Source organism: Pocillopora damicornis, chromosome 2 (genome assembly GCF_964200805.1).
Source record: "Pocillopora damicornis chromosome 2, jaPocDami1.2, whole genome shotgun sequence".
Lineage (NCBI taxonomy): Eukaryota > Metazoa > Cnidaria > Anthozoa > Scleractinia > Pocilloporidae > Pocillopora > Pocillopora damicornis.
The window spans coordinates 7,793,007-7,810,099 of NC_142671.1; the positions used below are offsets into that span (position 1 = coordinate 7,793,007).

The following is a 17,093-nucleotide window of genomic DNA, read 5'->3' on the forward strand; positions in this document are numbered from 1 at the left end:
TGTCTCTTACTGTAAGGCCCTTTGGAATCTCCTTTGGGGCAATTTTTTTCAGGATTTGTTTAATCGTCGTTAAGTTGAGTCTGTTTTGCGATCGAATGGTTTAATTGGCGTTCAACTTGATAGAAAAAATAGGATGATGGAATAACGAAATGTAAAGCAGAGTAAACAGTATATATATTTTCAAGATATTGAACTTAATATCCCGCAGAAAAATTTTTCAACTTTGGCAAACATCCCCACACACACTCACAAAAAAAATCCAAAGGAAAAATGTTTGATGTGTGTCTTCTCCATTATAAGCAGAATTGAAAAAAAAATGAAAAAGGTTTAAACAACATATTTGAGGCAAAAGCACTAGAAGATCTACAACTTAGGGAACCAAAGGGCCATTTTCCAAAAGAGTGCGTTCTTCATTCAGTAAGCCACCTCGATTACCTTTTAGTAACGTTACTGTAATCAGTTTCCACCCAACTGGAATCTCTTGATGGCCTTGTGTAGTTGTTGTAAAATTGTAGAAAAACTACGTTGGAATATAAAAAAATCCTGGAATCTCCTTTGTTCTCAGTCGGAGGTAGAGGGGAAATCACACTGCAAGACTTAGATCTGCATCATACGGGGGCGGTGATGTACGAAATCAAATCCTATTTTCGTTCCCTCGAAGGTAAAATTGCTCTCAAAACTCAGAGCTCCGCGGCAGAATTAGCTATATTCCAGAGACGTGTTGTGACATATCAGAACGAAATGTTTACCTCATGCTCAAAGCGAAATGAAGCCACAGAAGCACATACTTTATTTCATTTTATTCCTTGAGTCAAGTTAGAAGCAAGAAAACTATTTAGAGTTGAACAACAATGATTTTCAGATTGCAGGTGAACACAGAGACAGGCTATAAGAAATGTCTGCATGTTGCTCTTTAAGTGCTGTTTTATTACACTTTTCAAACGTAAGAGCACCACTTACCCTAACCTTGACATTACAGATGTATGTGGCCGCCACAGGCATCAAGTTACTTTTCTTTTCGAGGAGTCAATAAAATTTCGTTGATCAAATAGATAAAAAATGTAATAGACAGTAGAAGCGTTCAACTTCCTATTGCGACAATCTTTTTTTTTTCTCTCTCTTTGATATATTTTATAACAGATAACGAGAGTGCAATTATACAGTGGCCTCTACAAAAACGACAGGAAACCTGTTTGAGCTGAGACCTTAAAAACTCAATTTACATAACTCTTTTCGGTAGAAAATTCCCTGACTTCAAGTTGACTGCGTAAACCTTTTTTTTTTTTTTTCGGCTATTTCCTGACCTGTGACAACCATCATATGCGCACGTTAATTAACTATCTCTAACGATTATGTTGATTGGTTACATGGACAACTATCTTTACACTTTACAAGGGACAAACAGAGTGCCGTACCGGCCTTAACATTAGGAAACTGAAATCAATTATGGTAGAAAATCTTCAACAAATCAGTGTTCTGCGTCACATAAATGACTGAAAAAAAATAGTAATAATAAAGATAAAAAAAAAGAAATGAAAATACATTTCTTTTGAAATTATCCGGCGATAGTTAATTCTCATGACAGTGACTTAGTTACATCATAAATAAAGTGTACTCAAATGGAGGAAAACTAAGATCAACTGATTGAGATAAACAAAGCAAAAACAAAACAAAACACCCACACACAAAAAAAATAAACAAGAGAAAGAGGGAAGAAAATGAATGTTGCATCATACATCCTCCGGCATTGATAGTAAATTAAATATTCCCGCCCTGATGCATGCATTGTCTACGAAGTTCCGGGTATATTTTAGATCATGGTTGGCGCTCAAACATTGACTGAACCTTTATTGAAAACTTCCATATAATTTCCTTGGCTCTTTTGTTGTCAATGATAATGATTTAAATCTGATAGGGAAATATTAAAATAGAACCACAAAGGGAGCACGTTTGTAACCCTAATGTTTTCCTGTTTTTATTCTTGTTTAGTCTTTGAAATAAAAGAATAAGTCTCATGGTCATTTGGTAGTACTGTGTCTCGCAGCTATCACAAGCTGTTTTATGGTTCATTAAAGAATGAGATCTTTTTAATTTTCTCCATGATCTAATAAACGAAATGATCCAGTAATGTCTGTTTTAAAGAAATTCCTTTCAGAACTATTGGATGGTAAATTTGAGAAATAAATACAAGGGCAAATAATGACAAGATCTAAGCTATATACAATCATACCTTCAATATTTTAAATGTCTCTCGCTTTTTCAACCATAATTTTCGCGTGATCTTAAAATAAATTGATCAAACAATGCATGGAATCACCTTAAAGGCGTTCACCTAAGCCTTACAACAGACAACTTTCTCTTTACTTGGAGTTTCGTAACCTTCCCGAGCTATCCACTTTAGTCTGTCTTTAAAATAAAGTTTTTGCAATTTAATCTTGATAAAATGGTGGCCCTTTTTTCTCAAGTTTAAGCGGAACCAGAAGCTTGCGCTGTCATAATCATGGGTTCCTCTTTGTTCTTTTTGGAGCTCGAAACGACAATCCGGCTTGGCGCCGAGGATTTCCGAACAAAAGATCTAAAGGAGCTCTTGGCAGCTTTACGGTATTCTGTACTCATCAGGCCGAAGATGATGGGATGGGAAGCACTGTTGAAGTACATAAGCCACAACGTGACCAAGTATACAAGATTGGCAGAGAACAGATCGGTAATCTTTGGATTAGCGAGTACTCTCCAACAGGCCAGGATATTGAAAGGGAACAACGTTACCGTAGCAGTTGTAACAACCACAACAAGCATAACTACAGCTTTCTTTCGGATCTTCAGTGCGTGCGAGCTGATTTGTACCGTGCCGGGTCCATTAAAGTTTCCTTCTTCATCGCTGGATCTACGGTACTGTAATCTCGCCTTAATTCTTTTTATAGTCAGCGCGTGAAGAAGCATCATGAACATGAGGGGCGCAAAACGTAGGACAAATACCTGAGCAACAATATAGATTTTACGTGTATCAGGCGACGGCCACTCTTCGAAACACCATTGAACTCCATTGATTTCTCTGAGTTTTCTGTAACTGAGATATACCGAGGGTTGGATGATGCCAAGTATCCAAGCGAAAAACACTAAGTAGCGAACTTTGGTTCGTTGAGATCGGAATTGGAATGGAAAATAAACGACCAAAAACTTCTCCACGCTGATCACGAGCAGGGTCAAAATAGCAGCGTTTATAGACATTGTTTGGAGAAAGTTGACAAGTTTGCAGCCGATCGATCCAAAGAGCCAACTCTCCGCGATAAACGCGTCAATTGTGAACACTGGAATGCAGAAGATTGTGATAAGGATGTTCGCGAAACTAAGGCTGAGGAATGAAAAGTTCGTGGAGCTCCGTCGCAGTCGCTTATTGCGAATAATTGCCACGAATAAGATGCAGTTTCCAACCAAAGAGGCAATGAAAATCACACTGAAGAAGATAACAATGGCCACTCTTTCACCAGTTGTAAACAGGCATTTTGCCCTTAAGCAGCCAGTGGAGTTTCCAGTCGCATTCATGACTGAGGCAGTTGCAAACCTTGTCAAAGAGATGTAATTCGTCCAATTGCTCGTAAAGACGTTGACGCTGACGGCTTCTCTCAGCAAAGTAACAGCGGATAAGCTTTGGCTGTTTTAATATCCTCGCGAATAAGTAGCAAAGGTTTCAGAGTTTTCGTCTCTTAATTAATGCCTTTTCACTCTCTTATCTCAAAATACCATTAAATCAGGCAGGTGAAGAGATTGATTGATTAGCTGTCCATTATGTTTGCCGCAGGGCCATTTGCACGGGGAAATACACAATGTAATTATTGTCTACCTGTGGTCAAAGGGGAGAAACAAAACTATTTAAGAATCAGCGCATTTGATGGTAAAACATAAACATCTATTCAAATACTGCAGCAGGAAACAACAGCTGCGTAATTTAATTAGCTATTTATGTACTTTGTTCATTGTAAAAGTAAAATCAAACTGGAATTGTAATTGGCTAACCGTGGTGCCGTGTGTAAATCAAGCCAATGTTTTACTGCGTCAGTAGCTAGGTTTATGCTTAATAAGTATAAAACATAACCACCCCTGCGCAAAAAATCGTACTTAAAATTCTGAAGGTTAACATAAAGAAGGAATTAGGTTTTTACAATGGTGAAATCCAATTTAAAATGAGAAGAAAACAATAAACAAAGAATTTTTACCAGAGCCGGTGATGTGCTTACATGCGGTCTAAAAACTGTGACCTTTGCGTTGGAGCTTATTCTTGCAAGAACAATTCATCACCAAGAGAGATAAGAACGTAAAGAAGCCGAAGGCGTATCAAATTTTTTACGATCAAAATAGCAGCTCAAAATAATTCCAGTCTTTCTCGCTTTAAGAAGCGTACGTATTTCAGCCAAGTTGGAATATCTGTGCAAAGGATGAGATATTGTGCTCACGAGATTCTCAGGATATCACGTGAAAGCGCATACGGTTACTCGAAACTAATTCTTCTTGCGCAATCGCTCGAACTGATAGATTAAAAAAAACATCGGTAGGCGGTGCCATCGAAAACTGTTGATGAAATCTGCTTTAAAATCGTGTTCAGAGCTTTTGAATTCGTTGAAGCAACCACTATGTAATTAAATGTGAGTTTTTGCTTCGTTTTTTGCTCGAATTGAGATTTGATATTTTCAGTAATCGAGGCCTGCATGGGAAGTCTTTGATTACGTGACCTCAAGCGATCTTCGGTGATCTCGGTTTTCAAACGAAAAATCTGTAAAGTTTACCACACAAGAGAAACATTCTTTTGATACAATAGCATCACTCGAGTGTCCTGTGAAAATATAGCACCGATAAAATGACCACTACAATATTTTAAAGTGCCATTGCCCCAGAAACGCGGTATTTGCATGCGGAGGAATATAGTCAGACTACGTGATTCGAGAGAACATGCAGCCTGCTGCAAAATTGTCAACGAGGTATTTCGATGAAAACTGAGAGAGGATTATGAAAAGATCAATTTTCACGAGGTCTTAGAGAGCCACTTTACTCAAGAGACATTCTGAGGTTGAAATAACATTCTCTTAAAGATAAAGTGATCGCCTCTGACCCAAACTTCCGGACATTTTTTTTTTGAAACATTTAGAAACTTGAGAAAAAAAATGTCCAAATATCGAAGGAAAAAATCTAAATGTATTTTCAGAAATTTTAGGTTTTACAAAATGTATTCGGGACTCATTTTGAGTAGCTCAGAACGATGGCCCTCTAAGTCTTAAACAAAAGCAACTTGAATAGCGGTTTTCTATCAAGTGAAAGTATTTTTAGGATTCAAGCTTTCACGCGACTCGAGATCAATCAAAAAAGTTATCTTCGCAAGCATTAATCATATATGCTTTATGCACGAAGCTTGATGTCCAGAATGTTTTATACCGCCAAGGTACTTTCAATAGTCTAAATAGGATTCATTTTTTTAACCAAATGATTAAAGCAAAATAAATTGTGCTCTGTTGCGAAACAAATCGGTGAATCTTATTGTTATTGTTACTATTATCTTTGCATCAGTCTTCGAGATGTGTGGTTTTCGTATTTTGATTCCAATGTTGTAGACAAAGAAGTTGCGACAGAAGCTGCGAATTCTGTAAGCCGTTCCCAAGTAAATTTTTTCTTCCATTTATTTTTAACAAAATCATTGTTTATGATTTTGGTCGGGTAAAAATAGAGTCATCTTCCCCGCTGTGAATTAAACCGTAGGATTCGCTTCACCTTACCTAAAACAAGTTTTACGTGATCATTTCAATCAAAACGAAGCTGGAAGGAACGCCGGGATATTTTGTTCATCACAGCCTCCTCAAAGCTGTGGGTTTGGTCATAAATTTTCTAATGAACTTTTATGCATAGCGACCTTCCTTTCTTATACTGTTAGGGAAAAGTAAGTTAAGTTTGATTTTGAGTGCCTAGGGTAACTGCAGCATTATTTGTAAATATAATTTATTGTTATGTAAGAAGAATTTTTCCTTAATGTACTCAAACGCAGTACATTTTCAGACTCCATGATTCATGCTTCTTCAGGTCTGCGTGATAAAATGCTATTACCTCATTTCAATATGTAAACCATCACTGGTAATCCCTTTTCAAGCTGCATTATTTATTTAGTTCCACAATGATTACGGGGTTTTCACATGGTACCCCTTCATCCGAAACGGACCAGTTTAATTTCGTTTGATCTTGCGTAATAATCTTAAAAGCAAGCTTGGCTTTTCTTTTACTTACATGGGCAGGTTACGCCCTTTAACTGAATGCAATATGCAACACTTTGCGCCACTAAACAAAAGCAATTCGCTTAGTCTTGCAATGCGTCATAAGCACATTCAGTTTTACACAGGCGTCTCAGACAGATTCCAGACGGAGTAATTTGTGATTGCGATATACATGCTGAAAGAAGCTTCATCAATAAATAACCCTCTTAATGGCCGATAGTAAATGATGCATTTTGATAACTGATCTGTCTCGATCTCATTCAGCGAAGAAAGGCGATCAATGGCTTCTAACACTCGGGCCTCCATCAAAAAGTTGACCTTTGTTACGCGGTTTCAACTTAACTCCTCCTCCCTCACCTCTAAAAAAGTAACAGACAAATACAACAGGCCTATAAAGGCCCCAAGGAGGGGAAGTTTCTCAAGGAGTCCTTCAGCTAGTCAATGAAATGATCGTGATTAAAAATAAAACAAACAAATAAATGAAATGGATAGCTTCGAATGGAACGCCTACAGAATATACAAAGCCGGAGGGAGGATTTAAAAGACGCAGAACTAATGCAATAAGAGAAATTAATTTAGCCAAGTACTGATATCTTAGCTTTCGGTCCACCCCTCTGTAAGCTTTCAATCATCTTGTACTAAAAAAAAGTCAGTACTTATAACAGGAAATGTTTTGAATATCATATCAAGACGGTTGAGTGCCTGTGTAGTTGAGAGCGATCCTGATAGATCGAATTTGAATTTAATCTTGTTTATGGTCTTGACATGTCTAAACTCTTTTTCATCTATGAAAATTAGTTGCCACTCTACCAGAGAGGCAACCTTCAGCTGTAATATATTATTTATGCTACTTTTCTCTTGAAAAAAAAAATCATATGTCGGTCTAGTCAGTACAGAACACAGCTGCAAAGTACAGTATGAGAGGTAGTAGGAACCCTCCCTAAACGTACTTAAGGCCCATCTCAAGAGTAGCTATTGTATTGCAGCCAAAAGTGTTCTTTTCAACCATTTACCGCGTTTTTAGAGATGGGGAGTTTCCCCTCTTTGGAAAAGAGAATGTGTAGCTTAAACGATAACAAGAACAGAGAGAGATTGAAAGGACCTCAGTGATAGTTAACCTTCCACTGGGATTCAAGAGCAACAGTAATTGGCATCCTCCATATTCGACAAGAAGTCGAACATATTCCGGTAAGTGCTTCATGTCAGAAATGGACGGTACGTCATCATGAAAGGATTAACAATTGGTTCTGCTTCAATGTGCATTCATCAAGATATGACTATCAGGAAAGCAAGGAGAGCACGAAAGATGCACAAGAGTTGCCCAAAGGGTAAACTAAGGCAAGTCTAGTTTCTCGAGCGCTTTCCAAATCAAATGCTTCACAATTTTAAAGGTATACGTCTGCTATGCATCAATCGGGTGATTTAGCAAGAGGACGGGAACGTCATTTCAGAACGAGAAAGCGCGCGGATAGTCTGGACGCGACCTACTTCGACTTCCGGTGTTAGCGTTGCCGCTCTCCCCAACAGGTTCAGGACGTTATTTCGCTGGTTTTCCCGTCGCGATCAAAACGCCTGGGATTTGCGTAAATTTTGCGCTTATAAACGAGATAATGCTGTTTGGAATTATTTCAGAACTCATTTCCAGGATAACCTGGTCCATTTCTTTGTTTTATTCGGTGTATTTGGGAAAATCTACCGCTTCATTTATTCTGGATTCCCGAAAGGAAACAATCGTTGGCAAGCGCCGGATCCAATATTTAAGGGCCCAGTACACTTGTAATTGAGGAAGACCTAAAGCAGCGAAAGGGCTGTTCTTTGATACTTTTCTTTAATCCTGTATGAAAACTCTAAGAATGGGACGCTGTTAATTTTATCATGAATCAATTCATCAATAAATTAAACTTGCTTCATTTTGAAGTTTATCAAAATGAAATATCACGGTGCTTACCTACTGTATTATTCAGTGTTATTTGTTGCTATCGTTGTTTTTACCGTGATTGAAAACTTTTCTGCAAATTGAAGTCAGAGATGAAAAAAAATTGAGAATAGCTCAGGTTTGCACTTTTTTATGTTTGAAACTTTTGATCAGCGCCGGTGAAAACTAAGACAAGACAGTCATGCTCTCGCTTCGAAATAAAATGACAATCGACTCGATTTCGGCACGGCTTTCTAAATCGATTAATTTGATTCAGTCGTGAACGACTTATTCGTTAAAAAAAATTAAATTAAACAAAAACGAGAAAAAAGAGAAAAAAATAGGAACGAAGTCTTATTTCTAAGTCTAACCGTTTCGTTGGTGACTAGTTTGAGTTAATTTCATACTTTCACGGATAAATAGGAACTCATCGTAAACAACTCCATCGTTGGGTGGCTTGGTTTCTGTATGGTTTCGCCATAACTCCTGATAATTCCGTTCGAAATGCATTTCAATTCTAAGGTGGTGCTTTAAAGAGACGTACTGTCATAATAGAGAAGAATATTCAGTAAACAAGGGGAAAACGACGACGATTTCCAAATTATTCTTTACAAAATTATGAAGAAAAACGAGTAGTGCTGAAATCCAGTAGCACAAAACGAAATGACAGCGACGTAAATCACAGAAAAAATTATTTAGTGGGCTTCAAAATTTGATAGATGAATCAGCAGACTCGAGACTAAACTGGATTAGTTTCAAAGTTTAATCGCTCATGTGGATTCATATTAACAACTTACTTGCCTTATTTATAACTATCCTTTGTTTGCCCTTGTTTCATAGCTCTCAAAGAAGATAATTTCGTTGTCCTTAGAGTGGTCTATAAAACCGAAAATTCAAGGGTGATGGTGATTTTTAAAAAGCCGACGTGAGGATTCTCGTTGCAACGACTGCTAAATCACTTTTCAACACAACGCGACGGCGTTCTCGGCCCAGTTTCTTATCGACACCTTTGCTACACGCGCCGTTCTGAACTTACGTTCCCTTCCTCTTGCTAAACCACTCCACTGTTTTTTTTTTATACACGTTATCCGCGTGCACAATAGGAACATGAAGCTTGGTCATGCACAATAAATTCGATTACATGAACTTAATGGCTCTTCAAAAAAAAACGGAAAATTAAACTTGCTAGCCAGAAATCCTACCGCCGCCAATCTCCATGGGACAGTAAGATAAACACAGCACGTTTTAAACAAGTCAAGGTCAAGTATTTTTTAAATCCTCTAACAAATATTGAGCCAAAGTTCTAAAAAAACTTGGCTAAATTTCCTGACTTACGTTTACTTAATCTTGCAGGACAGAAAGAGAACTTATGAGATATTTTTCAATTTGGCCCATCTGAAAGTGGAACAAGTGATTAAAATTTTCAAGAAGGCGTGTGAGATGAAACTGAAAGCAGCGCCTGTCAGACTTTACATGCCGTATCTTATCTTTGCTTTCTTAGGCCCAGCAGCCAGAAGACATCTAAGCCAAAAAATCGGTTTTACACAGCACAATACTAACCTGCTTTTTTTTTAAATAAATCTTTTACCATCACTAGAAACTGAGTATCTTTTATTTATTATCCAACTGAACAAAGTAGAGTACAAATAACGCGCATCAAAACGTCTGATAAAATGTATATCTCTGGCCTGAACCGCAAGACGAGTAATAGCCTAAGAGGTTGATACATAAGTATAAAAGTTTTCTTTTCTACGAAAAAAAGATCAAGCCTTTTTCAATTGTAATATATATATCTTGGCATCAGACATAGGAGAAAAACACATTTTTTTGCAGGAATTTCTAAAGAAAAAAAAAAGGAAAGCCGAACGATATCATTGTCCCTCGTAAAACTGATTTTGCATCTTTAAATCGTTTCAGAACCATGTGTCATGGTGAAAAATTCACCTCCAGAAGAAAAAAAAATTAGAAATGAAAATAATTTTCTTCCTGCATCATTTTAGAAGTAAAATAGGTGTTTCATCTCCCTCCCTCTTTTTCTCTCACTCTTTACAAAAGATATTTAAGATACATCCTTTTCTCAGTTCTGACAGCGAAAACCTATTTCATATACTATTAGCTCAGCAGTTCCACCGACAGTGTTGTCTCTCCCAGCAACTTTCGATTCTCCTTTTTATCTTCAAGTTATTGGAGATAAAATGACTATATTACAGCGTACTGAGTTAAATGAGATTAAAAAAGAAGTCAACAATCACTGTCAAACGAGGTGTAGGTGAATGCCATTTACATATGTTACCCTCTATTGAGAGGCAAGGAAAACTCAAGTCTGTGGGCGGGCGGTCAATGACATCTTTAAATATATGCCATTTACAAGAAGAGATGTTCGTTTTCCAATCAGCTAACGTTTTATTTGCGCAATTACCATGATAAGGCATGTTTGATAATATCAGTAGAGTTCACATTTCTGTACAGTTGGAAGCATTGGAAAAAGATTTAAATCAAAGAACTAAGCTGATAATGGTTTATATTTTTTTAATTGTCTTCGCCATCGATGAAGTTCGCTTTTAACCGTCTGCCTTATCAACGTCCACGAATGAACAAAAATCGATGGTTAATGCCTTTACTTTCTGGCAGCTATTAAAGCTGAAGACGAAGCCAGGGCCTTCTATATGAAGAGGTTTTGGGAACAGATATCTGTTAGCACTGAGAATCTTAAGGGAAAACGAAGATCATAACAGCTGCAAACATATCAAGCATGTTGTCTAAACCGCGAACACATTGCATAATTGAGGTCTGGCCATGAACTTCTTAAGAGATAATGTGCAAGCTAATGTTGAATTTCCAAAATTGCAAATAACAATGTCATCGATGATAATCAGCTTTTTCCGAAGAGTATAGAGAACAATAAAATTGAAATTCCAATGGTTTTATTGAAAATGCTTTAGTATGGTAATTTTGCAAATGAAACGACGGGTGATTAAAACCCAACATTTCTTGAGAAAAATGGTTTTCCAAAGATGTCCTTTCGTATCCTTAAACTTACTTGAATTTCTCTTTTCCTTTGATATTGGGCAAGTGGTCTAAAGATTTTACCTTTAGTTGAAAGCCAAGCGCTCTGCCCTTATCAGTAAATTAGCAGAAGGACTGCTTTGTGTATCGATCATATCATGAGCGTATGGCGAGAATTTCAGCTAAAGTTTACGCCGTGTTTAAGTTGCCACCCTACTCTTGACATCCCCTACGGGCTTATCGGGGTTCCTGTAGCGCGAAGTGACTAAATGTAATTCTACTCCTCCTGGATAAATTGATATGCTAATTCATCGAAGGCAACCTCTCAACATTTTGTTTCGTTTCTGTGACACTCTGCTGGTACCTTAGCCAGGACTCAAACACAGAATCCAGCGAGCTCACCACTAAGCTGTCGCATCTTCTTTATCAAATAAAGCAAGATTTGAGTAAGACACCAGTGCATGACATAGGCTAACACTTTAGTGTGCTATTGACATAAAAACCTTGGTGAAGCTGGAAAATTCAAAAATGTACATCGGCAGGAAAACATCTCTCTTGTGCTTGACGCCATTTGATCTCTTTACTTACTTGAACAATCGATTCTGACTATGAACGAACAGACTTGAAACACGCGGGGGACAGCTCCTACCAGCTGGAAGAAATTTTTCAGTCTTCTTGGAAAACATGAACAGAGATACCTGTGCTAATAGCAAAAGCTGGTGTTACTACATAAAGTCATTTTTCTATGTTTTTTCTCGAGGAAATGGCGAATCAGACAATGCTTGGCCCCCGTTTGTACTCGTAAACGGCGAGCAATTTTAAAAATCTTAGTTTAAAGGCTGGTTGATTACAAAAATACACATGATTTCAAATGCAAGCTCTTCAGGATTTTCTGGTTCACTCACTTTTCCGTGCCTGCCTGGCTGATTTCAGCCGCCTATAACTTTTCCTTCTTACCACAATCAGTTATAGAGACTACATACCTTATAGGGAGGTGAATCTAGAACTTTTTACAGCTGGCAGTACATTCAGATGCGAAACCTGCACACTGTAGTCAGTTATTGATATATGAAACAGAATCGAACGACTTTGATTGATGGACTCTTTTGAAAGCAGTGGGTGCTGCTTGCTGATAGGTTCATTTTTGTGTTGATAATAAGAGTGAGCCATGTAAATTAATAATAATGAGGGTAGCAGTGTTCTTTTTGTTTCAAAACTGCGAAGGACAAAAGCATATGTAAATCAACTTTCAGTCTAAATAGATGTGAAGTGGCAATTGTATAAGAAGTAATAAAGAAAAGCTACAAATATAAATTACAATTTTTAAGTCCTAAAGGTATTTACGTCGCATGTGAGAAGACCCTTACGGGGACTATTTGAAAATGATTAAAAACGAAATTGTTCTACCAGCCTACGAGTTTGCGTGAACCTGAATGAATAGCTAAAACTAATCTGGTCTTTATTATCCGCTGCTGGGCTTCAATTACGGATATTCATCTCCTCGTTACTGCACGCGATTAACCACGCAAAGTACAAGATGGAACAAGTGGCTATCGCTAAAATATGCTTCATATCTTCACCCTAAAAATTAAAAAAAAAAAAAAAAAAAAGGAAAGGAAAAGAAAAAAAAAGGAAACGACAAAATATGACTTTCTCAAAATAGCAGGTGAAAATGAAACGCGCTAAATATTTGAGCTACAAAGGAAATTTAAACCCCCACCGGAATGATGTATTTTTATTTCGTAATCTGTATTTTTATTTCGTAATCGGGAAAAAGAAATTCACCAATCTAATCTATCATGAAATGGGCTTATCACAGCCATGACATTGTATTAAAGCTATTCTCTTGGTACTTTCTTGGTTGACTGATTTATGTTACCTTCTCTTACTTCCTTAGTACAGTGCGATCTCTTTTCACACAGGAGTCATGAATGCACAATTACATTTAGAGGACGTAAATATGACTACATCTACCTTCCTGAAACCCTCTCTACGGATATATTGCTTGTCTTTTTCACACAACCAAGTAAAAGGTTGCTTTGAAATTCTAAATCATATGCTTCAGAGGAAGGTAATTTCTTCAAGTTATGATAATTTTCATACTAGAGGCGATGATTTATTTATGAAGTTTGTGATTTTAGCAGAAGTCACAGTATACCTTCCAGCCCAAGATGTATTATTAACATTGCCTCAATCTTTACAGAATTCAGATATCTTCGCATTTCGAGGTGAATTACATTGCACCTTGTCTCTGATCACAAAAAGCTTAAAAATTACATAACACGTGCTACGTGCTTCTATATAAATCAGTACTCTGTATTGCTTTAGTCTCAGTCGAGTCAATTTCTCAACCTGAGCATAGAACATTGTGAATTCAAATTTCTCTACAATGCCAATCGCCATACAGAATTATTGACTAAAGTCTGAGCTCAATCGTGCCTTCGGCATAATAACCTTCAAAGTGGATAATCATGTCCACGGCCTTATTTTGACTGGTGTAAGAGCTCTCAGCCTTTTTTTAATCACAACAAACGTGATGCCTTTGGCCAATTGCGGTCAATAGTAATTACTTAATATACGAAATGTGAGTTCCATTTTGGGTTGGACCATACATGGGCTTACATCAATGAAGGAGGTTCGCTTAAATTCTAACACCACAGTTTCCATTCTATATACAAGGTTATATCTTCAACAGGTTATTCGTATGGCCACGAGCGTGGGAAAAGGAGCAAATCTGAGTCCCTCAAGATAATGAATCGAATCTCACGCCATTACGATTTCAAACTGATGGTCTACAGAAAATTCGACGTGAGGTAAGTTCTCAGTAGGTTTGTATGTAACAAGTTCCATCAGATTTATATCCAACAAAGGAGAGAAAAAAACTATCAAATATCCGTGCTGAGCCGGTTAACGAGAGTCGATTATCGTTTTCTAAAAACCGCCGTTAATATTTGCGAACGACAAAGATCTATATTACAAGAGGAATTTTTTTTTTGGTGTTGTTAGTGGTGCAATCAAGTTACCCAAACCAGTGCAAGGTAATCCACATCTTTGGTACACGACTTGGAAAAAAAAAAGTCAGAGAGAGAGAGGGAACTGATGATTAGAGAAACCTGTGACATCAGAAAAAAATGGCCAGTAAAACACAAAAGCGCCAGAAAAGGGTCTCAATAGGGTAAATCGTTAGCCGTAAACGGCGAAAAAATTCAGCCATTAGGCCTAAAAATTGCCAAATTTTAATCGTAAATGATGAAAAAGGCTAACCATTATTTTACTACAGCGGTAATGAGCTCCAAAATGGCTAAAATGTCAAACATTAGCCGTAACAGCCATTACCCCATAGAGACCCTCCTGGGAGTAACGTAAAATTCTCGGCTAAGCGATAAAAATGGTCGCCATGCAATCGTGCTAAAATGTGGAAGTTGAAAACTGTGTCACAGAATGCTCCTTAAGGATTTAAAGTTATCCTACAGAGTTTATAACTTTGCATTTCCTTGCCGCGACGGATCGCCTGTGCTTTCCTTGGAAAGTGAAATGTAAAAAAAATTTTAAACAATCTCACAGTAGAGAACTAAGTCTTTTAAAAGAAAGGACAACTGATTTATGGTATTCTAGCCGCAACGGATCGTCTTTGCTTTCTTTGAGAAGTGATATTAATAAAAAAGAAAAATAAAAATAAAAAATCTCCTGGTGGAGGAAATAAGTCTATCCAAAAAAAAAAAAAAGAAAAGAAAACGGAAAACAGACTTTTGGTATCTCGTCACGAGAAAGAAACATAGAATCCTAAATTTAAGAGTTGGTGTAACACAAGTTGAACACAAGTTGTGTTCGGAAAGCAACCCAACGCTTTAAACCGACTCTTAAATTTAGGATTCTGTGTTTCTTTGTGTTTTAAGGTTGGACTTTATCGCCATCTGTGCTGGGGCTGATTACCATAATCTGTTGGTGGAAAAATCATCCCTTTGACTGGCATTATTTACAAACGTGTCTCTGCCCCTGGCGTGGAAGCTGGCGCGGAACTCCTTCGCCAACTGGAATTCCTCAGGCTCCCAACGATCTTTGTACTTCCACCGTGATAATTAGAGCTGTCTAACAACATGGATCCCATGCCAGAGCTTGTTCCTCGCAGCGTGCAGTTTTTCAGACAAAGAGTACAGAAGGCAATCGTTTCTTTCCCTTTATGAGTCAAGAAAAAGTAAATCAACGGAAAAATGGAGCAGTGGCTAAAGAGCAACCAAATACAGACTGTGTAAGCGATGATGATAGCTCTCGGGTTTGATTCTCTAAAGACGGTCATTGAGAACAAGAGGAAAAAATACATTGGCCCCCAGCAGATGATTATGGATAACAGAGTCAAAAGGATAATCTTTACAGCCTTCCTTTGCCGTTTGTGTTTGACTAGTACTCTTTTGAATGAATCCCTCTCACTTCTGTTTAGTTGAAATTGAAGGTCTCGCTTTCCCTTGATCAGGGTATAAATGGTAATAGAATGAAATAACGTAATTAAAAATAGAGGGCCGAAAAAAAGCGTCAATATGACGATTTGCGTATTTTTCAGTGCAGTAGCATTCAACCAGTCCTCTCCACAGATATAGGTGTTATCACCAACTTCATAAATTTCCTTGAACCTGGCGTAGCAAGCCGCTCCGGTCATTGCAACGATCCACGCCACAGGTAGAAGAAAGCAAACAAGTTTCTTTCTGAGGCGAACATTAAAAGGGAACCGAACAGCCAGGAATTTCTCGCAGGTGATGATCAGTAAATTCAACACAGAAGCCGTCATGGCAGTATTCTGCACAAAAGTAACCAAACGACACATTACTCGGCCAAAAATCCAAGCGTCAAGAATGAACAAATCAACTGTCACAAACGGTATGCAGAATATCGTGATGAGCAGATCGGACACAACTAAGTTGAGGGTGGATAAATTCGACTTATTCCTTCGCTTTGAAGAACACAGAATGGCGACCAGGATAGGAATGTTTCCAAGCAAGGATATCGCTGTAATTGAAAACAGAGAAACCACTATAAAGTTGAGCACTCCTCTTGAAAACACGCACATTGCCGACTGACAATCATTTTGCCAAGGTTGACTGGAATTTTGGACGCTCACGTTAGCCATGCTTGAAGCTACAATTAAGGTCGCCGGCTTTCGGGTAAATTAATCCTCCTTACTCCTATGGAAATAAAGGAATGGCTTTATTATATAGGAGCTAAAGTTGATAGCAAGTTGACGAACACCCACGCAAACGTCTGACGTTCAAAGAGAACTGTCGGTTATTCCAGTTAAAAGATGCACTAGGTTACATCCTGTATGCTGGAAAGTATTTCCACTACTAATAGGAAAAAATCATAATAGCACGAAATTAAACATCCAGAACTTTTATTCTCCTGAATATGAATAATGTATTTGTAAACTTATCAAAGCTGATTTTGCCCTAGAGTGACAAATTGCGTTTCACCCTTAAGAATATATTAAATGCTAAATGATAGATGTTAATCGGCAACCTTTTCTTTTCTTGTTGGACCTAATTATTCGCGCGGTAAAGATAGCATCAATTTAACAGCAGGCAAAAATTAAACGCAGAATCACGGGTTGGTGATTTTTTTCGTGAGTGGTAGAAAATTCAAATGAATTGGACACGGAACGCAGTGGCGTTGTGGCCAAAAGATGACAATTGCGCGAGCTAAAACACTGTGCAGAAAAACATTAAAGGCTCTTTTGTCCTTTCCTCTAAAGAACCTTAATCTCAGCTGCTTTTGGCCACACGCAGAAAAGAAAGCAGAAGAAAACTGCGATTGGCTATCCACGAATAAAGCATCGCCGCGTGCCGTCGAGGCATTGAGATTTCAGTAGTTTTTTTTTTTTTTTTAATAGATGAACTAACTCAGCATTCACCGTACTCAGATAGTTTCAAGGC

At 37.7% G+C, this 17,093-nt stretch overlaps 2 protein-coding genes across 5 annotated transcripts; both read right to left on the reverse strand.

Moving 5' to 3' along the window:
• Positions 1 to 896: 896 nt before the first annotated feature.
• On the reverse strand, positions 897 to 12,232 carry LOC113678269 (QRFP-like peptide receptor). Of its 4 annotated transcripts, none has more exons than XM_089197522.1 (2): positions 12,156 to 12,232; positions 897 to 3,841 (listed from the first exon to the last, which is right to left on the reverse strand). In XM_089197522.1, exon 2 carries the CDS (start codon positions 3,541 to 3,543, stop codon positions 2,467 to 2,469), a length of 1,077 nt encoding a protein of 358 aa, XP_089053648.1. In that variant the 5' UTR covers positions 3,544 to 3,841; positions 12,156 to 12,232; the 3' UTR covers positions 897 to 2,466. The 4 variants fall into 4 exon arrangements, with proteins under 4 accessions (XP_089053648.1, XP_027050949.2, XP_089053649.1 ...); XM_027195148.2 differs by lacking the exon at positions 12,156 to 12,232 and adding an exon at positions 11,761 to 11,870; XM_089197523.1 differs by lacking the exon at positions 12,156 to 12,232 and adding an exon at positions 4,236 to 4,468.
• Positions 12,233 to 14,141: 1,909 nt separating this feature from the next.
• LOC113678260 (neuropeptide FF receptor 2) lies at positions 14,142 to 16,294 on the reverse strand. The gene has a single exon (XM_027195135.2). It carries the CDS (start codon positions 16,292 to 16,294, stop codon positions 15,149 to 15,151), a length of 1,146 nt encoding a protein of 381 aa, XP_027050936.2. The 3' UTR covers positions 14,142 to 15,148.
• Positions 16,295 to 17,093: the final 799 nt, after the last annotated feature.

Bases quoted from the DNA above. Each gene is read 5' to 3' on its own strand.
- LOC113678269 (XM_089197522.1), bottom strand. From the start codon at position 3,543: ATGAATGCGACTGGAAACTCCACTGGCTGCTTAAGGGCAAAATGCCTG.
- LOC113678260 (XM_027195135.2), bottom strand. From the start codon at position 16,294: ATGGCTAACGTGAGCGTCCAAAATTCCAGTCAACCTTGGCAAAATGAT.